The sequence below is a fragment of the Hippocampus bargibanti genome, linkage group LG04, assembly GCF_051943395.1.
Source record: "Hippocampus bargibanti isolate YZ-2025 linkage group LG04, ASM5194339v1, whole genome shotgun sequence".
NCBI classification, from domain to species: domain Eukaryota; kingdom Metazoa; phylum Chordata; class Actinopteri; order Syngnathiformes; family Syngnathidae; genus Hippocampus; species Hippocampus bargibanti.
Genome location: NC_142737.1, coordinates 29,817,894 through 29,839,445, shown reverse-complemented (window position 1 = coordinate 29,839,445; position 21,552 = coordinate 29,817,894). Strand labels below are relative to the sequence as shown.

The window sequence follows — 21,552 nt, the reverse complement described above, 5'->3', positions numbered from 1 at the left end:
ACTTTTGATGACAAACCTATATTTATTTAACTTGAGAACAGAACAGAACCAGAAACAGAACAAAAATAATCTATTTATCGAGGTGTGCATGTGTTTGAACTATTTACACGTGTGTGCGTGAGCTACATACAGGTGACCCCTCGGGACAAGTGTCATCATCATCCAAAAAGATGCGTACCCATGAAAAATTCAATTGTGGCTTTGATTAAAAAGCTATTTATTTCAAATTACAACCACACATTATTCAGTTTATGGAAGACTATTCACCAGCGTTTCGGCGCTCGGGCCTCGGCACTCGGGCGCGTGGGCACGCCGCGATGAGAACAGGGGGAGTGTCCACCGACGCCAGCAGCGACGCGGGTGGGCGTTCGCGCTCGGGACCGCTGCGACGAGAGCGGCGTCTCGGAAATACAGCCGGCGCCGCCGCCTCTTTGAGACAGTTCGTTCTGCTTCGGGGTGAGGTGGCGGGTCGGGCCACGCGTCAGCGCGGAGAGCGAGGTAAGGCCGGGGAGAGGGCAACCGGTAGAACACGAGCGATTCAGACCCACGCCCGTCCGCCCCCATAGCGTCCGAATCAGATCGTTTGCATGTCATTTAACACAGAGTCTTTATTCAACATTTTGAAAGGATTTCGACTTACGACCATTTTAACTTATGACCGTTTGGACAGAACGGAACCCGGTCGTAAGTCGGATGTTGCCTGTAGTTGGCACGTGGGCGGCCCGGTAGACGAGTGATTAGTACACCGACGTCAGAGGTCGTGAGTTCAAGACCCGCTCCGACCTCCATGTGAGGAGTTTGCATGTTCCCCGGACCCGCATGGGTTTTCTTGGGGTCCTCTGGTTTCCTCCCACATTCCAAAAACATGCATGGCAGGCTGATTGAACACTCCAAATTGTCCATCGGTGTGAGTGTAAGTGTGAATGGTTGTTTGTCTCTGTGTGCCTGTGATTGGCTGACAACCAATTCAGTGTGTCCCCTGCCTTGAGCACAAAGACGGCTGGGATAGGGTCCAGCAACCCCTGCCACCCTAGTGAGGATTCAGCGGTCTGGAAAATGGATGGATGGATGGATGGATGGATGGATGGATGGATGGATGGATGGATGGATGGATGGATGGATGGATGGATGGTTGCACGTCAGATATGGTGGCCATGCGATATACGACCAATGAAAAGTAGTGAACTTTCAGTCTGCTGTCTGTACGAATTGCCAAACAGAATGAGGGAACTAGAGAACAGTGCTACAAACGACATACCTGCCAACTTTTAAAACTAGAAAAGCCTAGTAATATTTCAGGGTCCAGGGGCCAAAGTCCTGGTGAAGGGTCAGGGGGACAAAGCCCCCCCTCCCGAAGCCAATTGATTTTTAACATCATAGCTATTTAAACAGAGGCTAAAAACACCCTGCAAATGTTGATCAATGTCTAAGATATAATTGTGAAAAAATATCTATATTTGAAATCGTCAGTCAAGAAAATATCATGTTTGCTACTCGACTGTGTAAGCTCTCAGTCGTACAGGAGTGGTCCATCGATGAAAAGGTTTCTTCAGCCGTCATCTGTACTTCTTACAGATGATAGGCTGCCAAATGAAAAACAAAGTAATGTAGTTTATTCAATACATTGTAAGAATGAAAATTGTAAAGAGCAGTACATTGGGGAGACTAAACAAATTCTCAAAAAAAGACTTCATTAACATTGCAAGGATAATACTAGTGGGCCTCAATCGGCAATACATATGCACCTAAAAGCTAGCAACCACTCATTTGATGACAATGAGGTTAAAATCTTAAAGAACATAGATGGTTAGAAAGGGGAGTCAAAGAAACCATTTTCATAAAACAGCTAAATCCTTCATTAAACCCATATGGTGGGGTGAGGTTCAATTTGGATCTTTCATACAATAGCCTGCTTAGGCAAAATAGGATTAATACTGATGAGGTGATACCGGTGGAAATGGGGCAATCAGGCCAGTCGTTAGTCAGAACAATAGGAACAATACGTGGAGCTGCAGGGAGTAGTCCTCTGCTCCCCCAACCTGAGAGCAGGGACCTATCATAGCAGAGTCCAGCACCGCCATGTCTCTGAACTACCTAAACTACCAGTAAGACTTTAGTTTGCTGACAAAGTGTCTTGGATAAGAAACGAAACATCCGACACCTTCAAAGAAGTACAGATGGCGGCTGAAGAAACCTTTTCATCATGTTTGCTACTATTTTACTGTTGTACAATCAACCAAAATATTTTCATGACTGACAAGTTGAAATATAGATATTTTTCACAAGTATAACTTTCACATTGATCAACATTTGTATAGTGTTTTTAGCCGAATTTTAAGTCGCTGTGACGTTAAAAATCATTTGGCTTCGGGGGGCTTTGCCCCCCTGACCGTCTCACCTGGACTTCAGTCCCTGGACCCGGGCATAATACTCGGCTTTTCTGGTTTCAAAAGTTTGCAGGTATGAATAATGTACAGCATACTACAACTATTATACGGGATTTATTTTAAATTGTGAACCAACCTTCCAAAGACCATTTTGGCTCAAATCCAGTTAGTCTCAACTGTTGATAGCCAACAACAATGCTGCCGCCAATTGCTACTATTGTCATGGGCAAACCAGGAAAAGTAATCCTCAATCGTATTAATATTTTTTTTTAATCGCTGCGTACAGTCGGATTGATAAAAGCATAATGTGCACACGCGCAGTAAACTGACTGCATTTCCGCTTGTTAGCGTTTTTTTTAATCATTTCAAATAATGTACGGCGTACTACAACTTTTATACGGGAATTGTAATCATTTATACAGGCAGCTATTAGCCAACGTTGACAGGTATGACACTCAAATTACAAACTCGTATAATTTTCAGCTTTTCTTGACTGAAGTATAACTCCTGGAAATGCTTGAGAGTATTCCTCATGAAACAACTGCAGTTTTCTCTTAGATTTCACACTTTTTGTTGCTTTTTCTCCGGCAGATGCCATTACATGACAATGATAAAACCGATGCTAACTCATGACTTGATTCCAGAATGACCCTTAGCACACGCATGCGCAATTCATCTTAAAGGAAGCTAACAGCGGTCACTGAGCAGATTACCTGTTTTAAATTTAGAAACGATACTTAGCGATCTTGTGTTTTGAATGAACGGTGGGTATTTATTATTTTGATGATTTTTGACTTCTTGTTTTTAATTGGAAACCGTAATTTTCATTCATAAACCGTAACCCGGAATGGGATAATGAAAACTGTACTAATTACGGCAAACCCGCAGTAGTGGGGAGGTAGGCAAGGAGTGTGATGCTATATAGACTGTTTGAATGGCCAGATAGACTTATGGAACGGAACTAGAGAATAGTGCTACAAGGAGTGTGATGCTTTATTGTGGATGGGAGGTGAGGGCATCCAAAGTGCACATTCAGCCACAGCCATGCACAAAATACACACGCTTGAGACCATATGCGTTTTGTTGAATCACGGTGTATAATTAATACTTTTCCAAAATGCAGTCCGTTTACCCATAGACAAGATCGATTCGCAAAACAATCGGACAAACACAAATCTGGATGAATAAACTGTGCTAAAACTTAGTGCGTACTGCTTAGTACCTTCAAACAAAGTGTAGCGGTAAGCGGTTACCATATACTCCAGACATAAATTGTATTATTATAATCTTCCCAAACTAGAACAACATGTTTAAATTCAATGTGAAACGCTGTCTTTACCTGAAACTGATCAATAGCCTTCAGTGGCTCAGTGCAGTTGGTGAGAGTTTCTTTCAAATCCTCGCCGTTTGATATCCCCAGTTCAGGCAAACCCCCGAATGTTTTTGTTTCCATTTTTACATCTACTCTACAATGTAGAGATAGAATAATATTAGCACGGACCAACTGGTATCCACTCGACACAGGACAACTTTCCCTCAAAAGCACGCACGAGTGGTCACTTCACCAAAAGTACGTCAGAAACGCAGCTGAACTTTTGTTCCGCTTTTCATTCAACTTTTAATTTAAATTACAGGCAAAGAAATCGGACGCCGGCTCCATTCCCGCTGAAGGATGGTCGAATCTGAACATAAACGCCGCCAAAATATGTCCGTATCATATCAAATACCTGTTGATATATTGGTAAAATAAGGTCTACTCCCGGAGACATTTTTTCTATCTTCAAAACGAAGGTCATTTGCTTTGTTTAATAGCGCGTTTGAACAAGTGATAGATAAACGTTTCACTTTGCCTTGGGGGGGGGGGGGGGGGTCAAGCGTCCGCCCCAAATCTATAAATCCACCTGCAAAGCTTGGTCAAAATAAACATGCGAATTAGTGATGGGAATTCCGGCTCCTTTCAGAGAGCTGGTTCTATTGACTGCTCATGATAAAGATACGGCTCTTTCGCTCCTCAGTTTTTTTTTTTTTGTTGCTTAAATTCATTAACTACCAAAAATCATGTAAAATTATGTCAGAAACAAATTACCCATGTAATACAGTATAGCAAATATTTTTTTGTGTGGCTTTATTATTTATGGACAGAGTATCCACTAACTTTCCCTTTCCCTGTGGTTACTCTGGTTTGATGCTCAGCTGTCACTAATTTGCTTTTCATATTATTAATGCTATAATAGCAACTAGTAAAAATGACAATAATTGAATAATAATAACAGCATAATGTGATAACATTTGTCCACTGTACCTGACCACACTGATCTCCACAGTTACCTGCTCAAATGGCTCCAAAACAATGCATGAGTCCTGCAGTACCTCCCATTCCTCTTTGCTCAGAGGATCAACAGGTGCATTGATAACATCCAAGGTAGAGATCACTGCATCCTTGGACCCCAGGATCCGTTTTAGCATGTGAAAGGTGGAGTTCCACCTTGTAATACGCTCTTGCTTGAGCTTCATCTCAGGCATGCCCATCTGTTGTTGGGTAGATTTGAGTTTATGTGTGGCTGTTGTGCTCCTGTAGAAGAATCCACTATCCCCTTGACTTTGTCCATAGTTTGCAGATGACACAACTGTGGTGGGCCTAATCAACAACGATGAGGAGACAGCCTACAGGGACGAGGTCAGCCGCCTTGCCACGTGGTGCAAGGACAACAATCTCCGTCTGAATGTGGAGAAGATGAAGGAGATTGTTGTGGACTTTAGGAGAGTGCGCCCCCAGCATGCTCCACTAACCATTGACGGTGCTGCAGTGGAGAGAGTGAGCAGCACCAAGTTCCTGGGAGTGCACATATCCGAGCACCTGTCCTGGAGCTACAACACGTCATCTCTGGCCAAGAAATCCCACCAGCGCCTGTACTTCCTCCGCAAACTCAAAAGAGTTGGAGCCCCGACCCCCATCACGACCTCCTTCTACCGCGGTACCATCGAGAGCATCCTGACCAGCTGTATCACCGTGTGGTACGGCACCTGCACCGTGTCCTACCGTAAGACACTGCAGCGCATCGTGAGGACAGCTGAGAAGATCATCGGTGTCTCTCCCCCCCCCCCCCCTTCAGGACATTTACAACACCCGCCTCACCCGCAGAGCCATCAGGATCGCTGGCGATCCCACCCACCCCTCCCACAGCCTCTTCAGCCTGCTGCCATCGGGTAGGAGACAGCGGAGTCTCCGAGCCAAGACCAGCAGGCTCAAGGACAGTTTCTGCCACCAGGCAGTCCGGAGACTCAACTCCCACCCAGCCCTGCCCACCCTGCCCATTCCCACTGCCACACTCACCGAACTCTGAGGACATGCTTCACGCTGTACTATCATCCTGAACTCAATTTTTTTTTCTCTCACTTCAATCACTTCAACCCTTTCTTCTTGTTTGTTTTTGCATTACTACATTACGTCACTTTATATATGTCATTACCTCACTTTCCATACGTCACTACCTCACTTTACATACGACACTACCTCACTTTACATTCAGAAATAACATGTATAGTCTGTTGTCAATTGTATGTCTTTTTTAGCCACGTTAGCCAACTATCTTAACCTGTGACTGTAAAGTGACCTTGACAGTTTTGAAAGGCGCTTATAAATGAAATGTATTATTAGTGTCTTGCATGCTGGATCCGAGAGGACATTAATTTAATCTGTGCTGTATGTCATGCATATTAGCATATTTGACAATAAAGCTTTGACTTTGATAGTCATCACCTTCAGAGCATATCTATTCACTTCCGGGTTGAGTGAACGCTGGCGCATGTGTCTGCCGCTGCTCATCCACAGAAAAACTCATCCTGTGACTGTAAAGTAACCTTGAGAGTTTTGAAAGGCACTTAGAAATGAAATGTATTATTATTATTATTATTATTATTATTATTATTATTATTATTATTATTATTATTATTATTATTATTATTAATATTATCTCTTACAACCAGGGTAAGACATGGGTGATGGCTCCGTTTCAGGGTTTTAATTGCTTTTGTGATGTTAGTTGCATTGTTGCTAACAAGGCAACGCACTTTGTTTCCCACATCCCACTCTTTGGCCACTTGGAGCTGCTCCTCTGCTAAATTCTCAGAAATGTTTCTGTCACTAAACTCAAACAATCCAGCAGACCACTTTGAAATGTTCAATAAAGTGGCATGTAACTGATATGTAGCATGTTGTGATTCGGGATGTCCAGCAGTCAGTTGTTCGACAAACAACTGTGGCTTTTTTAACCGTTCTTAGACTGCAGCACATTTTTGTCACATATGATTCTGGTATGATTCTTTGAGAAAATGTTTTCAGAATCAGAAAGCATTTAATAGTCCCACAATGTGGACATTTCCTGCTTGGAATTGCATACATTGGGTTGACAGCATGACTATATTTTCTGAATCATTTGTCATCCACAATTGAAAATGGCTTAAAATCACTTGCAATCATTTTACCCAGTTCCTCATCAATTGTGTTCTGTTTAGCTGGATTGATAGCTTTTTGCATAAAGTGTCTCAAGGAGCTCTGGGTTGTACAACGTGGAAGTTGTGATATTGCAGCAGCAAAAGATGCAGGCAGACACACTCGAAACTTCATTAATAGCAGGTTCCCTTGCTTCTCTTTTTTCTTCAAATTGTACGGATGGGTGGACTGTTATGATGCGCCTGTGCGGGTTGTTTGTGGAGCGTGATTGATAAGATATTTTAACCTTGCAGTCTACACTCTGCCTTTGAACTACAGTATCAATCAAGTTGAAACGAGTGGAAATGGCACTGTGTTGTCTATCAATTTCCTCACCTTTTCACTTTTGTTTTTTTCTTTGGAGAGCTATCAAGCTCTGTCGTCTCCTTTTTCTGTTTCATGTGCTACTCAGTGTGCTGCTGGTTCTCTAACCCCTCCCCCTTCTCCTCACTGCTGCGTGTGTCTGTAAGTCACCCCTCACTTCTCTACCACGGATATTGACCAATCACGTGCGGGTTTAACCGAAGACTGGGGGCGGGGAATAGGGGGAAAATAGTCGGCTCCCATTTCCGGCTCTTTGTTAGGAGCCGATTCTGTTCGTTCACTTCAGGGATCCGGATCTAAGTACCGGATCGTTCGCGAACGACATATCACTAATGCACAGTGTTGTCAATCGAAGTAACTGCTCACTGAACTTCGATTTTGCGAGTGGAGGCTGGCTTGACCGCGATCAACGAAAGTGGCTGCCAGGTCGCACACCAATCGACCGCCGCGATTGCGCATCCTCGGCGCGGCGCGATGTCGTCATCAGCCTACAAATGTCGCCTCTCAGGCAACAAGAGCCTCAACGTCAGACGTGAATCATGTGGAAAGTCAGCTGACAATCCACAACCAGGAAGGGTGCTGAAAAGTTGTACAAGTTGCCATGTAAAACATAGTTTTCCCTCTGCACCACGTGTCTAATTTTTAGATAGATTTTAAACGATAACATGTTCGGTGGGGACGACGAAGATGGAGATTTCCTGTCACCCACAGGCGGGTGAGTTATGCCTCTCGTTTCGACGATGAAGAATATGTTAGCATTCGAGTTAACCAGCATAAGATCAGTCAGTGTTGATCGATAGCTGAATAATTTAAGCGTTCTGTCATTCAAACAGGCGGCCCGGTAGTCGTAGTTTGTGGAGTTTGCATGCTTTCCCTGGGCCGAGTGGGTTTTCTCCGGGTCCTCCGGTTTCCTCCCACACTCCAAAAACATGCACGTCAGGCAGATTGACCACTCCAAATTGTCCCGAGGTGTGAGTGTGAGAGTGACTGTTGTATGTCTTTGTGTGCCCTGCGATTTGCTGGCAACCAATTCAGGGAAATGGATGGATGGATTCAAACACGCGCAAATTCATCCCTGATCGCAAAAAAAAAACTAAACCGAAATTTGAATTACGTTTATTCATTTGATGTTTAACAAATTCATCTTGACTTGACTTGCTCTTTTTGGAGGGCCAAGTTGGCTTCGTTGTTTGGGCTTGACGAAGAAACCAGTCAAGGGAACGATTCCTTTCATTACACAGCACCTAAACAGCCGAGAAAAAGCCCAAATACAGGTGAGATCATTAAAACTGATGAATGAAGTGAATATAATTTGCTATCACTGCTCAATGTTTTGCTACTCATATTTTTGCAGTTTCAGGTGTCGAAGAAGAACCATCACATGGTCCCCTTGAAGTCTTATTTGCTGTTGCTGTCCACGCCTTTCAATAGTAAATACCCTGATTTTTATGTTTGAAGAAATGAAGAGCTATTTGTTTTCATGAAATTGTATTTTAAACATTCTACCAAATGCGCTTTTGTGTAAATGCTCATATATTGTCTGAAGAGAACAATTAAAAGTAATGCATGCCCCCGATACAGTATAAATGGACAATACGTGAAGCAGGGAAAGCTGGGAGCGGCCATACTGGGCAACCACACCACTAAAGAGGTAGGGACTGTACTTTGGAATACCGTTATACATATTACCATTGGATGGGCATTTTAATGATTGTGCTGAGTTGCCATTTTCCTGAATAATTTCTGTCTTTTTGTGTAGTACAAGTTGCTCCTGTACTTAAGCCACCAGAAGCCAGTTATTTCTGTCAAGATCAATATTGACTTCATTTTTACGGTGAGCTATGGAAGCTTGGTTTACAAACTTAATTCACAAAAGGCCTCATCTAAGAGAGGTGTGAATCACGTTTACCGCAAATGTCCCGAGCGCATTTCATATATTTCTGTCAGATGTTAATACTGTAAACAGATAGTTACATATGTTTTTATCAAAATCACATTCTTTCAAAAATGTGTTTGTTTCAAGCAAAAATATTTGTCTCTACAATCGGAGTGTGTGTGTGTGCGCGCGTGCATGTGTGTGTGTATATTTGTGTATATGTATGTATATGCATGTATGTATATGCATGCATGTATGTATATGCATGCATGTATTGTGATGTCACGAGAGGCTGTGTCCTGGAAGGCAAATACATCCCCCTAAGATGGCTCCACCCAGAAAGAGTCTTGGCCCCATCTGGTGGAAGGCAGCAATTAAAGCCACACACCTGCATCTGATCAGGGCGGGATTGGCAGGCAAGGCTCTTAAGGCAGAGAGCCTCTGAGTGTGCAGCTTGGGGAAAGACAAGCTTGATTGCTGTGCTCTGTGAAGAAGTTGATTGCTGCGTGGAACTCATTGCCCGTTGGGACCACGCGACAGGACACTGGATTTGGACCTTGCTAAGGTGGCTAGGCTACATGAGGAGGACGTCAAGAGGGGTGAGGTCTAGAGACTCTTGGAAAAGAACTCCGTCTTCAGTTTTACCTCAGAAGAGACTTTATTTTGATTTACGTATTGGAAGAGACACTATTCAAACCTTTGTTGCTTGTGAATCCCCCCTGAAACCTTTGATTAAAACCATTGTTTGTATCCAAACCTGTCGTCCATTGCACTTCTTGTCCTGTCCCGCTGAGAGCCAGCCTCTCATGATATCACATATGGTGGAGGATACGGGCACTGGACAAGCGTTAGTAAGTGCATGGACATTGATGGTTTGTGTTATGGTTTTTCTAAATTGAAAATATCCTCAATTACAAAGAAAAAAAATGGAGGACATTTTGAAAACCCTGCTTGCAAGTCAGGAAGCCCAATATCAGGCCAATTTGGCTCTCCTGGAGGAGCAAAGGAGAGCCAATGAACTGAAGGCAGAGGAATTGCTCTTGCAAAAACAAATGGCCGCCAAGAACATGCCCCGGGTGAAGGCGGGGGATTTTTTAGCCAAGATGGGGGTGACGGATGATATTGAGGCGTACCTGCATACATTTGAAGCAACAGCCACTCGAGAAAAGTGGCCCAAGCAGCAGTGGGTGGGATTGCTTGCACCCTTCCTGACAGGGGAATCGCTGAATGCTGTCCTGGACTTGACCGCAGACAGAGCAGAAGACTACGACTATTTAAAAGCTGAAATTCTCAGCAGACATGGGCTCACCAAGTTCGGGATGGCACAGCACTTCCACACCTGGACTTTCCAGCCAGACCAACCTCCACGGGCACAGATGCACGAATTGGCCCGCATCGCACGGTGCGGGCCAAGTGGCTGGAACCGGAAAGGAGCACGGCAGCTGAGGTGGTCGAGGCCATTGTCGTGGATCGCTACTTACGAGCCCTGCCCTATGAGGCGAAAAGGATAACCAGTCAGCAGTCGCTGACTACTGCGTGTCAAACAGTGGCAGCGGTGGAGCAGTACCAGGCCACAGCGGAGATGCTGCGAATGACCAAGAGGGAAACCGGCAACACATCCCCACCCCGGACTGAAATGGCCCGCCCAAAGTTGCCCAAGCCCGCCAAGATTGCTCCAGGTGGTGTCAGGGGTCCACCCAGGCAGTGGCGGACGCCCAGTGGCACCGAAACCAGACGATGCTACAGATGCGGAGAGACGGGACACATCTCATGGCAGTGTTGAAAACCAACGGCAGAGTCCATGCCGTCCGTGGATTCTTCCAGTGCCCACCCTGCTCATTATGCCTCCCTCCTGGGGGGGAGTGACAGCTCACTAACAAGGCCCCCCACCTGTCCGGTGACAGTGAATCAACAGGATGTTGAAGCCCTGCTGGACTCCGGAAGCCTGGTCACCTTGGTGCGCCAAACGCTGGTCGATCCAACCAGGTTGTCTCTAGAGAAAACCCTTCCAGTCTCCTTCGTCCACGGAGACACCAGAGAGTACCACACTACTGAACTCACCATGACCACAACCAAGGGAATCATCCGCACGGTAGCCGGTGTGGTTGACTCTCTCCCTGTCCCCCTCCTGATTGGACGCGACTGCCCGGCCTTTCACCCACTGTGGAGCGAAACACAGGAAAGACTGGCCCGACTACCTCGGAAGGGGAGAGGTAAGACGCGTGCAGTGAACACCCAAGCCTTCCCCTCTGATTCACTCTCCCCAGCCTGTGCTCTCCTAGGGACAGCAGATGCACCACCGGAGACGGAGTCTGGCCCAGAGACCGCCGAGGAAACTCCAGTCCCAGAAAATCTCCCGGCTTCCAGTAGTGATGAGAACCCAGGGACTCAGAAGCTGCCTCCTCTAACAGGCCGGTATGGTACAGCCCAGTTACAGGATCCTACCCTTGCCAACGCCGTGAAGAATGTGCAGGTTTTAGAGGGTGTAGTACTGGGGGAAAGGACAAGCCCCACATACCCCCATTTTGCGGTTGATCGGGGGCTATTATACCAGGTGACGAAGCAAAATGATGAAGTACGTGAACAACTTCTTGTATCACAACCACACCGAGCTACAGTACTGGACTTGGCACACACACACACCTGCTAGGGGGACACCTAGGGGTCGAAAAGACAAAAGAGAGAATCTTGCAACAGTTCTTCTGGCCAGGGGTGCACAAGGATGTGGAGAACTATTGTCGTTCTTGCCCCGAGTGCCAACAGGTGGCGCCCAAGCCCACATACAGAAACCCGCTCATTCCCTTATCCATCATTGAGACCCCTTTTCAAAGGCTTGGGCTGGACATAGTCGGACCTCTACCAAAAAGTGCTAGGGGACACCAGTATATTTTGGTTATGATGGATTATGCCACTCGGTTCCCAGAAGCTGTTCCCCTCAGAAAGGCTACCACAAAGCAGATCGCAAAGGAACTGTTTGCTCTCGCCAGCCGGGTAGGGATCCCAAAGGAGATACTGACCGGCCAGAGAAGACGTCCAGATGGGTCCAAATTTGTCCCCACACCAACGCCAGATGACCCTCGAATGGGTTGAGCGTAACCAAGACATCTTCTCCTCCATACCTGGACACACAGACGTGGTGCAACACGAGATACGCACCATGCCTGGAAAAACAGTACACCAGCGTCCATACCGTGTGCCAGAGGCCCGTAAGACAGCTATACAGGAGGAGATCAGGGAGATGCTGGAACTTGGAGTAATCGAGGAGTCCCAAAGTGCGTGGGCGAGTCCAACCGTGTTGGTCCCCAAGCCAGACGGGTCAGTACGATTGTGTAATGACTATCGGAAGTTGAATGAGGTTTCCGAATTTGGTGCTTATCCAATGCCTCGTGTTGACGATCTCATTGACTCCCTGGGACAGGCACGCTTCATCACCACTCTCGACCTCACAAAGGGATATTGGCAGGTGCCCCTGACCCTGACATCAAAAGAGAAGACAGCCTTCGCCACACCTGAGGGACTCTACCAATACACCAGGCTCCCGTTTGGTCTCCATGGAGCACCCGCCACGTTTCAGCGCCTAATGGATCGGATTCTCACCCCACACAAGAGGTACGCAGCAGCATACGTGGATGATGTTGTCATACAGAGTCCTGACTGGGAGAGTCACTTACCCCGAGTGCAAGCTGTGATTGACTCCCTCAGAAAAGCAGGTCTCACAGCAAACCCGAAAAAGTGCAGGTTGGCATTTGGCGAAACCAACTACCTGGGCTACACTATAGGACGGGGGCTGGTGAAACCTCAAGAAGCAAAACTACGGGCTATACAAGATTGGCCCCAACCCCTTACCAAGAAGCAGGTGAGGTCGTTCTTAGGCATGGCTGGCTACTATAGACGCTTTATCGCTGACTTTGCTACTATAGCAGCCCCCATGACAGAATTGACGACCAAAAAACACTCCCGATTGGTGAAATGGAGCCCAGAGGCCGAAATGGCCTTCGCCAATCTAAAATAGGCACTGTGTTCCAGTCCGATCCTGGTGGCACCAGACTTCAGCAAGGACTTCATTGTGCAAGCGGATGCATCAGAAGTTGGTCTGGGGGCTGTACTCTCGCAAGTACATGGAGGAGAGGAACATCCCATCCTGTACCTTAGCAGGAAGCTGTTGCCCAGGGAAAAGAACTATTCCACAGTAGAGAAGGAGTGCCTTGCCATCACATGGGCGCTGGAGTCATTGCGCTTCTATCTCCTGGGAAGACGTTTCACAGTGGTCTCTGATCATGCTCCTCTCCAATGGATGGCCCGGAACAAGGAGACCAACAGCAGAGTAACCAGGTGGTTCTTGAGTCTGCAGGCCTTTAACTTCTCTGTTGTCCACAGGGCTGGCAAGCGCCAAGGCAATGCGGATGCCCTCTCCCGAAGGGAGGCCTTCCTGGCCTGTTTCGCATCCTTCACCCCGCCGAGGACGTCGGTCTCAAGGGGGGGTGTGTGTGATGTCACGAGAGGCTGTGTCCTGGAGGGCAAATACATCCCCCTAAGAAGGCTCCACCCAGAGAGAGGCTTGGCCCCATCTGGTGGAAGGCAGCAATTAAAACCACACACCTGCAGCTGATCAGAGCGGGATTGGCAGGCAAGGCTCTTAAGGCAGAGAGCCTCTGAGTGTGGAGGTTGGAGAAAGACAAGCTCGATCGCTGTGCTCTATGAAGAAGTTGATTGCTGCGTGGAACTCATTGCCAGTTGGGACCACACGACAGGACATTGGGGTTGGACCTTGCTGGTGGCTAGGCTACATGAGGAGGACGTCAAGAGGGGTGAGGCCTAGAGACTCTTGGAAAAGAACTCCGTCTTCAGTTTTACCTCAGAAGAGACTTTATTTTTATTTACGTATTGGAAGAGACACTATTCAAACCTTTGTTGCTTGTGAATCCCCCCCTGAAACCTTTGATTAAAACCTTTGTTTGTATCCAAACCTGTCGTCCATTGCACTTCTTGTCCTGTCCCGCTGAGAGCCAGCCTCTCATGATATCACAGTATGTGTATGTATGTATGTATGTATGTATGTATGTATGTATGTATGTATGTATGTATGTATGTATGTATCTATCAGTGACGTGCGGTGAGGTTCATGGCTGGTGAGGCACTGACGTCATCACAGTCAGATTTACAAACATATGAACTCCACACAGTAGCTTATTCACCATTTGATTGGCAACAGTTAATGTGTTTTAAGATGTCATGTCAGCATTCTTTATATACAGTATACAAACTGTAGCATAGAAAAAAAAAATAAAAAAATGTTATGATCGTGTTACTTTCACTCATAAATGAAGTCCAAGCCTCTCTGTCTCAATGGAGATCAGTGCCAGTGAAAAAAGTCGTCCTTGATCAGTCCTGTTCCGACTGTATGTTTTCAGTCTTTTCAGTGCTGAGGATGAGAATGCTGTCGTAGCTGGAAGAGTGAGCACGAGCTGGAGCAACTTTGTTGCTTCAGGAATAGTTTCACTGTAGTACAGTGTTTATAATGTACAGTGACTGTACATTATATACTCCAGCTAAACTGTAGAAATTTAGTTCATATACTCAAAGCTGTAATAGCCATATGCAGAGGGACAGCAATGCGGTCTCACTGCAGAGCAAGCCAGCACATTTAGCATCGTGATTGCGCAATCCATGGTGAGGCTCAGCCGGCTGCTGCCTCACCGCTTGTCTCCACTTAATATTTGAACGGTAAATGTGAACATTCAGCGATTTTGAAAAAAAATGACGTGGAAAAGAACATTAAAGTACAAATCACTAAATAAATATAACTGTTTAATTTATTTTGTCATTTGATATTTATATATATATATATATATATATATATATATATATATATATATATATATATATATATATGGCGGTAGACGAGTGGTTAGCACACCGGCTTCACAGTGCAGAGGTCGCCGGGTCGCGTCCCGGTCCGGCCTCCCTGTGTGGAGTTTGCATTTTCTCCCCAGACCCGCGTGGGTTTTCTCCGGGTCCTCCGGTTTCCTCCCACACTCCAAAAACATGCATGGCAGGCAGATTGACCACTCCAATTTGTCCCTAGGTGTGAGTGTGAGAGTGACTGTTGTACGTCTTTCTGTGCCCTTCGATTGGCTGGCAACCAATTCAGGGTGTCCCCCGCCTCGTGCCCGAAGACAGCTGAGATAGGCTCCAGCGACCCTAAATGAGATGATATATATATATATATATATATATATACATATATCCGATATATATATCAGTAAAGTCTCGTCTCATTATATCGATATCGGATATATCGATACTCCCGGTTATATCGATATTTTTTCGGACTCCCTTGAATATCGATATAACGAGACTTTACTGTATATATATATATATATATATATATATATATATATATATATATATATATATCTCATCTCTCATCTCATTTTCCGTACCGCTTATTCCTCATTAGGGTCGCGGGGGTTGCTGGAGCCTATCAGCTGTCTTCGGGCACGAGGCGGGGGACACCCTGAAATGGTTGCCAGCCAATCGCAGGGCACACAAAGACATACAACAGTCACTCTCACACTCACACCTAGGGACAATTTGGAGTGGCCAATCTGCCTGCCATGCATGTTTTTGGAGTGTGGGAGGAAACCGGAGTACCCGGAGAAGACCCACGCGGGTCCGGGGAGAACATGCAAACTCCACACAGGGAGGCCGGACCGGGACGCGAACCGGCGACCTCTGCACTGTGAAGCCGGTGTGCTAACCACTCGACTACCGGGCCGCCTATATATATATATATATATATATATATATATATATATATATATATATATATATATATATATATATATATATGTATATGTGTATGTATGTATGTATGTATATGTGTATGTATGTATGTATGTATGTATGTATGTATGTATGTATGTATGTATGTATGTATGTTTCGTTTGTTTGGTTCCGTGTTCCAAGTAGCCATCGAACACAAGATACTGTGGGCCTTCACAGATAAAGCATTTTTACCTATCTAAAAGGGAGGGCACCTTCTGTACAAAAAACAATTTCAGATTTCATATTTTTTGTTTTTCTGCAGGTACAGTCCAACAATTATGGGACATTTTATGATGACCAAAGGCAGAATTGGTCCCTCATGTTTGATTCAGAAAAATCATCATCTGACTTCTGTAAAGAGGTAAGGAATAAAAAAATCGCAAGCTTAAAAAAAATAGATCAAGAATCATCTTTCAAACTTTCTCACCGAATTCAAACCACTTTGTTTTGTAGGTGTGTTTTCGTGTTGTCAAACAATTACAATAATTGCAATCACATTTATAAATTCATAGTTAATTCACAATTGATCGTGATTAATCACAGGTTTCTGTCTGATTCAAAATTACTTTCTATATTTTTGTCCTATTGTTCCCATTTGAATGCTCTCATCAACAAGAAATAATGGATCCGTTTTCTTTGTGCTAAATATAAACATTGACTGAAACATCTTTCTTCCACAAAGAGCAATGAAAAATATTTTTCACACAACAGCTCCTTTTTTTAGGGAATTATAACGTGCACATCAAAGGTTAACTAGTACTCAGCCGAAGATGAAGTGAAACCATGTCTAAATACTTTAGGCTTTCTCAGGTTTGCTTTGAACAATGCAGTCAGAGTAAATGCTCTTTATTCGCCGTAGACTCACCAGCCGCTGGCAATTCATAGTGTTGTTGTAAAATGCAATGCAATTGATTTCAGCTCGAGTCTAGCTGTGGTGAGGACAATGTTGAGAATTCTTTATATAATCAATTTTGTTATTTCCTCTCTTGATTCTCTGTTTGCGGCATTATGTTTGCTTTTCTGAGTGTCATTAAAGTCATCGTTGATTTACGTTTTTGGGGGCGGTCATTGAACACCTCTGAAGCAGAGACCTACCTGTAGTTGCTTGACTGAAACAAATTATTAATGTGTATGTTTTGCAGGCTAATTGAACACTCAAAATTATGCCAAGGTGTGAGAGCGAATTGTTGCTTGTCTCTGTTTTCCCTGCAATTGGCTGGCAAACAATCCAGGGTGTCCCCCGCCTAGTGCCCTAGGACGGCTTGGAGAGGCTCAGCACCTCCCGCGACCCTCGTGAGGATTAAGCGGTCCGGAAGATGAATGAATGAATGTTTTAAAGAGAACCAACACGACAGCTATCATCATATGTCGGAAAAGTGTTGTAGCTCCAAAACAAAATGAGCTGTGTGTTGCTTCTTTTTAAAACATTCATTCATGTCTGTCTATCTGCCTGTCCGTCCATCCACAGGACACACACACTGTAACTTTGCTCACGGTCTGTAAATACATATTTTTTCCCATTAGGTGTGTCTGGCAAAGGCAAACAGCTGCAACGTTTTTGATGCAGTGCTGACTCAGGATCTAAGTCCCGGGGAAGGCCAGGCAGTACAATATGGAGACTCTTTGGAGGTGGCATACAGAGGATGGCTCTTGCAGAACCACACAATTGGGCAGGTTGGGAATTGGTGCCCAAAAAATGTCAGTTTTGATCAGAGGGGGATTCAGGAACAATTTTGATTAATTAAGTTTTATTTCAATTCAGATGTTTGACTCCAATCAAAATAAAGACAAGTTGTTACGGCTGAAAATTGGAGCTGGAAAAGTAATTCAAGTAAGATGAAAACATGTTTTCTTGAGGTTTTCCAGCAGACTTAGCACAAAGAGAATTTTCAAGGCACAAGATTATTTTGCTTGAACAAATGGCGTAATGATCATGTTCTTTCTATTTCAACATCAAATGTTCAATATTTTGAGTTTTATTTACTTAGTTTGGTCAATCATCTTTGCTCTTTTTACACTTGCTGTGAACATCCCATCACTTTTATTCAGTGACAGCGTTTATGCAACGTCGTCACTGATGTTTTGGTCACTGAGTTCACACAGTTAACCAAAGGTAGGCCTACATGCATTATTATCCTTTTTTGTTCATTTATTCATTCATTTTCCAAACCGCTTTGTGCTCACTTGGGTAGCAGGCGGTGCTGAAGCCTATTTTAGCTGTCTTAAAGGACAACCGACACCATTTTTTTTGTTTCCTAACTGACATCAGAAAAACGTTTTATAGCATCTAAAATACCCAAAACACGCAGGCTGATATTTTTAGTCAAATGCAAAACACCAATAAAAATGACTTAAAATGTCCAAAACTGCGGAGATTCAGAAAGTCCCGCCCTCTTGTTCGTGACGTCATGTTATGTCACAAACTGCCTTGCTCCAGAATCAAAACAATGGCTTCAGAGAGTTCAGATTCGCAGAAGATGCTTTCTTGTTACTCATCCAGTTATGAATATGCAGTGTTTGAAATAACGTATGCCTGGAGTCCCGTGGCGTGCAAATTTGACGTCTGGCAACAACTTTCAAAACGTCTCTGAAAAAAAAAAGATTTTTTTGTCAAATCAAACGTTTGTTTTATTCAATGAAGCAAACGCTACAAGCAAACTGCTACAAGCCACGTGGCCTCCTCTTTCAAAACTTTCAGTATGCAAATTGCCAAACAAATGTTTGTTTGGAAATTTGCATACTCGGCACGGCAGCCAATCAGATCCTGTTTCAATCCTGTTTCGTTCCTTCGGACTATACCATGACTGAAAAGTGTACTTGAAAGTTTTGAAAGCCGCTTAGAAAGAGGAAGCCACATGGCTTTGAGCAGACAACGCAACGCAAACATTGCATTGTGCACCATGACGAGCAGCAAGGGATATTTACCATAAATTAAGCAAGGGAGCATTTGTGGTATGTACTTCCTTAATTAAAAAAATCCTTTGTACTTCGCAACAATGTTTTTTTTACCATTAGTTGTCTTGTTGAGTTTCAAATTGTGAAAAATGGGGCAGGGAACTTTTCAGAGTTGTCTGCTCGGGTGTCCGCTAACTTTTTGCCATGAGTTTCAGACACTGGAATATGATTCAAATAGTTCTGAAGAGGAAAGCATAAATGTTTGTGATCGATTAAAAAAAGTCCTTCTGTATCAATTTGAGCCGTCTGCAAGCGATGAAACCGGCGTTTCGTCCAGTATATGGAGCAGCTGAAAAGAGCCGACCTTCGGTTAAAGCCGCCCGTGATTGGTTAAAATTTGTGGTAGAAGATGGAGGTTTTACGCACACACACAAAAGAGACAGCAACACAATTTGAGCAGCAATGAACATCACCGATGTTGAGATGAGAGAGCTCGAGCGCGACAGAGTATCAAATGACACGGTGGAAAGTGGATGCTTGTCCGATCGGTTTTCTCCACTAAAATGGTGATTGCTCTCTTTTACCAGGTGAGCTCACAGTTAGCATGCAGTGTGACTAAATGAGCGCAACATGCATCAAACTTCCGCTATCCACGCGGCAAATCGCGAACTCTGGTTCGCTTCCTCATTCGCCCCCGCTGGTGCTCTACTGCTACGGTCCGTTGGAAATCGCTGGTTTGTCCGCTGGGAATGTGTATAAAGTTACACCTTCTTTATGCGCGTTACCGCAATTGGCTGTCATACAACGATTCACCATCACGTTATTTATGTAGTTTTCCTTCTAATTTCGCGATCAACATAGTGTTTTCAGATGAAAAAAAGTACCCAAAATGCATTGTGTGTCACTTACTCGGTCAGGGGCGTACCAAATGTGATGTCACTTCCGGCATCGTCATCAACTTGAAAACAAGACTTCATGAATATTCAGCGTGACTTTTAAAACGTAAAATATAGCTATATGTGGGGGAATCTTTGTAAAATGCGGTCATTTGAAGTGATTTTACAAATTAGGGACGCAACTTGTCTGGAGGTGTCAGTTGTCCTTTAAGGCAGTAGGCAGAGGATACCATGAACCAGATGCCAACCAATCGCAGCGGCACACGGAGACGAACAATCCGCACTCACACCGAAGGACAATTATGAGTGTTCAATCAGCCTGCCATGCACGTTTCTTGTACTCTTGTGTCAGCAGGGATGGGAGAAGGGTGTGCTGGGGATGAAAAAGTCTGGGTGCCGTCTTATTGTTGTCCCACCGAACCTTGCTTATGGATCACAAGGTCTCACTGACCGTGTCCCAGCTAACAGCACTCTAATTTTTGAAGCAGCACTCAGACGGGTGAGCACCTGTGTGTTTTTCTACTAACTCACAGAAATTTGCTCATCTCGTATTGTGGCACATAATACGTTTGATTGACCAACTGTTAAGAAGTAGTAACTTTGGTTTGAGATATGGAAATTAAATGATTACCTACAAAGAAGTGGCAATGACATCTCACTAATTTTTATTTTAAACTGTCATGTTATTCAGTTCTGTTAATGTGCTGCAGGTGAAATTTTCTAAGGAATGTGGCTCAGATCAAGCTAGGGCCAGTTCAAGAGACTCTGGGACTATCTCCCCTGCTCCGAGTATTGAGAATCTGATAACAGACCAACCAGTACAAACAGCTGCCCATGACTCGGAGAGACAAGGGTGAGGCTAATACTTAAAAGAAATACAGATACTATAATATGATATATATCTTTTTTACAGTTGGCTTTTTCTCCCCCAGGGAGACACCTCTGCGTGCAAAGTCAAATTCCCTCAGTGAACAACTCACAGTAAGTGATGACCGATGACTAGCTTCTGCGGCTATTTCACTGTTAATTATTCATCCAAATTCAGACTACAGATCCCACGAAGGCCAAGCTGATCTCTCGGATGGCAAAGATGGGCCAGCATATGTTACCCTTTCTGACAGGCCATCCTGAATCTAGTGACTCTGAATTGGAGGTGAGTGTCAAGTGTTACAAATATTGTAGCATGTCTCAACAGTTTTACCCCTGACGGCAAGGGGGTTGCAGGAGGATCAGCATGTACACAAACATGCATATACAAACTCATTTCTAATTGAGCTTTCATTTTCTGCATTTCCTGGCATGTTTTGTGGATGTTCCGTGAATTACATGGTTTAATATTGAGCAACAACCTATTCTGTGTAGGCTATCTCATAAGTCTGCGACAAATGATTATTTTGCTAGTCGACCTGTCACTGATAGCAGTTACAATCAGTTGACTCATAGAAATCCATCCATCCATCCATCTTCTGCCGCTTATCTGGGGTCGGGTCGCGGGGGCAGCAGCTTCAGTAGGGAAGCCCAGACTTCCCTCTCCCCAGCCAGTTCTTCTAACTCGTCCTGGCGCATCCCGAGGCATTCCCAGGCCAGCTGGGAGACATAGTCTCTCCAGTGTGTCCTGGGTCGTCCCCGGGGTCTCCTGCCAGTGGAGACTTATAGAATCATCACAGCATATTATTTAAGATATTTTCAAATTAAATAAAAACAATTACGATTATAGTACATACATCATTGAGTCAACTTTGTAGCCCATATTAGCATGTTTATAAATTATGGGTCATCTTATAATATTATTACTAATCCATCTCATTTCTAAGCGCCTTTCAAAACTCTCAAGGACACTTTACGGTCACAGGA

At 44.5% G+C, this 21,552-nt stretch overlaps 2 protein-coding genes across 7 annotated transcripts in view; one reads left to right on the top strand and one right to left on the bottom strand.

The window, feature by feature from the left end:
- nelfb (negative elongation factor complex member B) overlaps positions 1-3,941 on the bottom strand; it is a 31,397-nt gene extending 27,456 nt beyond the window's left edge. The window contains exon 1 of the mRNA XM_088995051.1: positions 3,727-3,941. Coding sequence (XP_088851177.1) covers positions 3,727-3,840 — 114 coding nt within the window. The 5' untranslated portion in view covers positions 3,841-3,941. The remainder of the gene's footprint in view (positions 1-3,726) is intronic.
- A 3,555-nt stretch (positions 3,942-7,496) lies between these two features.
- The window catches only part of fkbp15b (FKBP prolyl isomerase family member 15b), a 45,219-nt gene continuing 31,163 nt past the window's right edge, over positions 7,497-21,552 (top strand). The window contains exons 1-12 of one of the 6 annotated variants that reach the window (XM_088995047.1): positions 7,497-7,918; positions 8,374-8,477; positions 8,558-8,633; positions 8,785-8,854; positions 8,963-9,037; positions 16,170-16,268; positions 17,432-17,581; positions 17,670-17,738; positions 20,054-20,197; positions 20,409-20,551; positions 20,631-20,679; positions 20,744-20,851. In XM_088995047.1, coding sequence (XP_088851173.1) covers positions 7,869-7,918; positions 8,374-8,477; positions 8,558-8,633; positions 8,785-8,854; positions 8,963-9,037; positions 16,170-16,268; positions 17,432-17,581; positions 17,670-17,738; positions 20,054-20,197; positions 20,409-20,551; positions 20,631-20,679; positions 20,744-20,851 — 1,137 coding nt within the window. In that variant the 5' untranslated portion in view covers positions 7,497-7,868. Of the gene's footprint in view, positions 7,919-8,373; positions 8,478-8,557; positions 8,634-8,784; positions 8,855-8,962; positions 9,038-16,169; positions 16,269-17,086; positions 17,201-17,431; positions 17,582-17,669; positions 17,739-20,053; positions 20,198-20,408; positions 20,552-20,630; positions 20,680-20,743; positions 20,852-21,552 lie in introns of those variants that run through there. The other 5 variants (XM_088995045.1, XM_088995046.1, XM_088995043.1 and 2 more) reach the window with 5 other exon arrangements.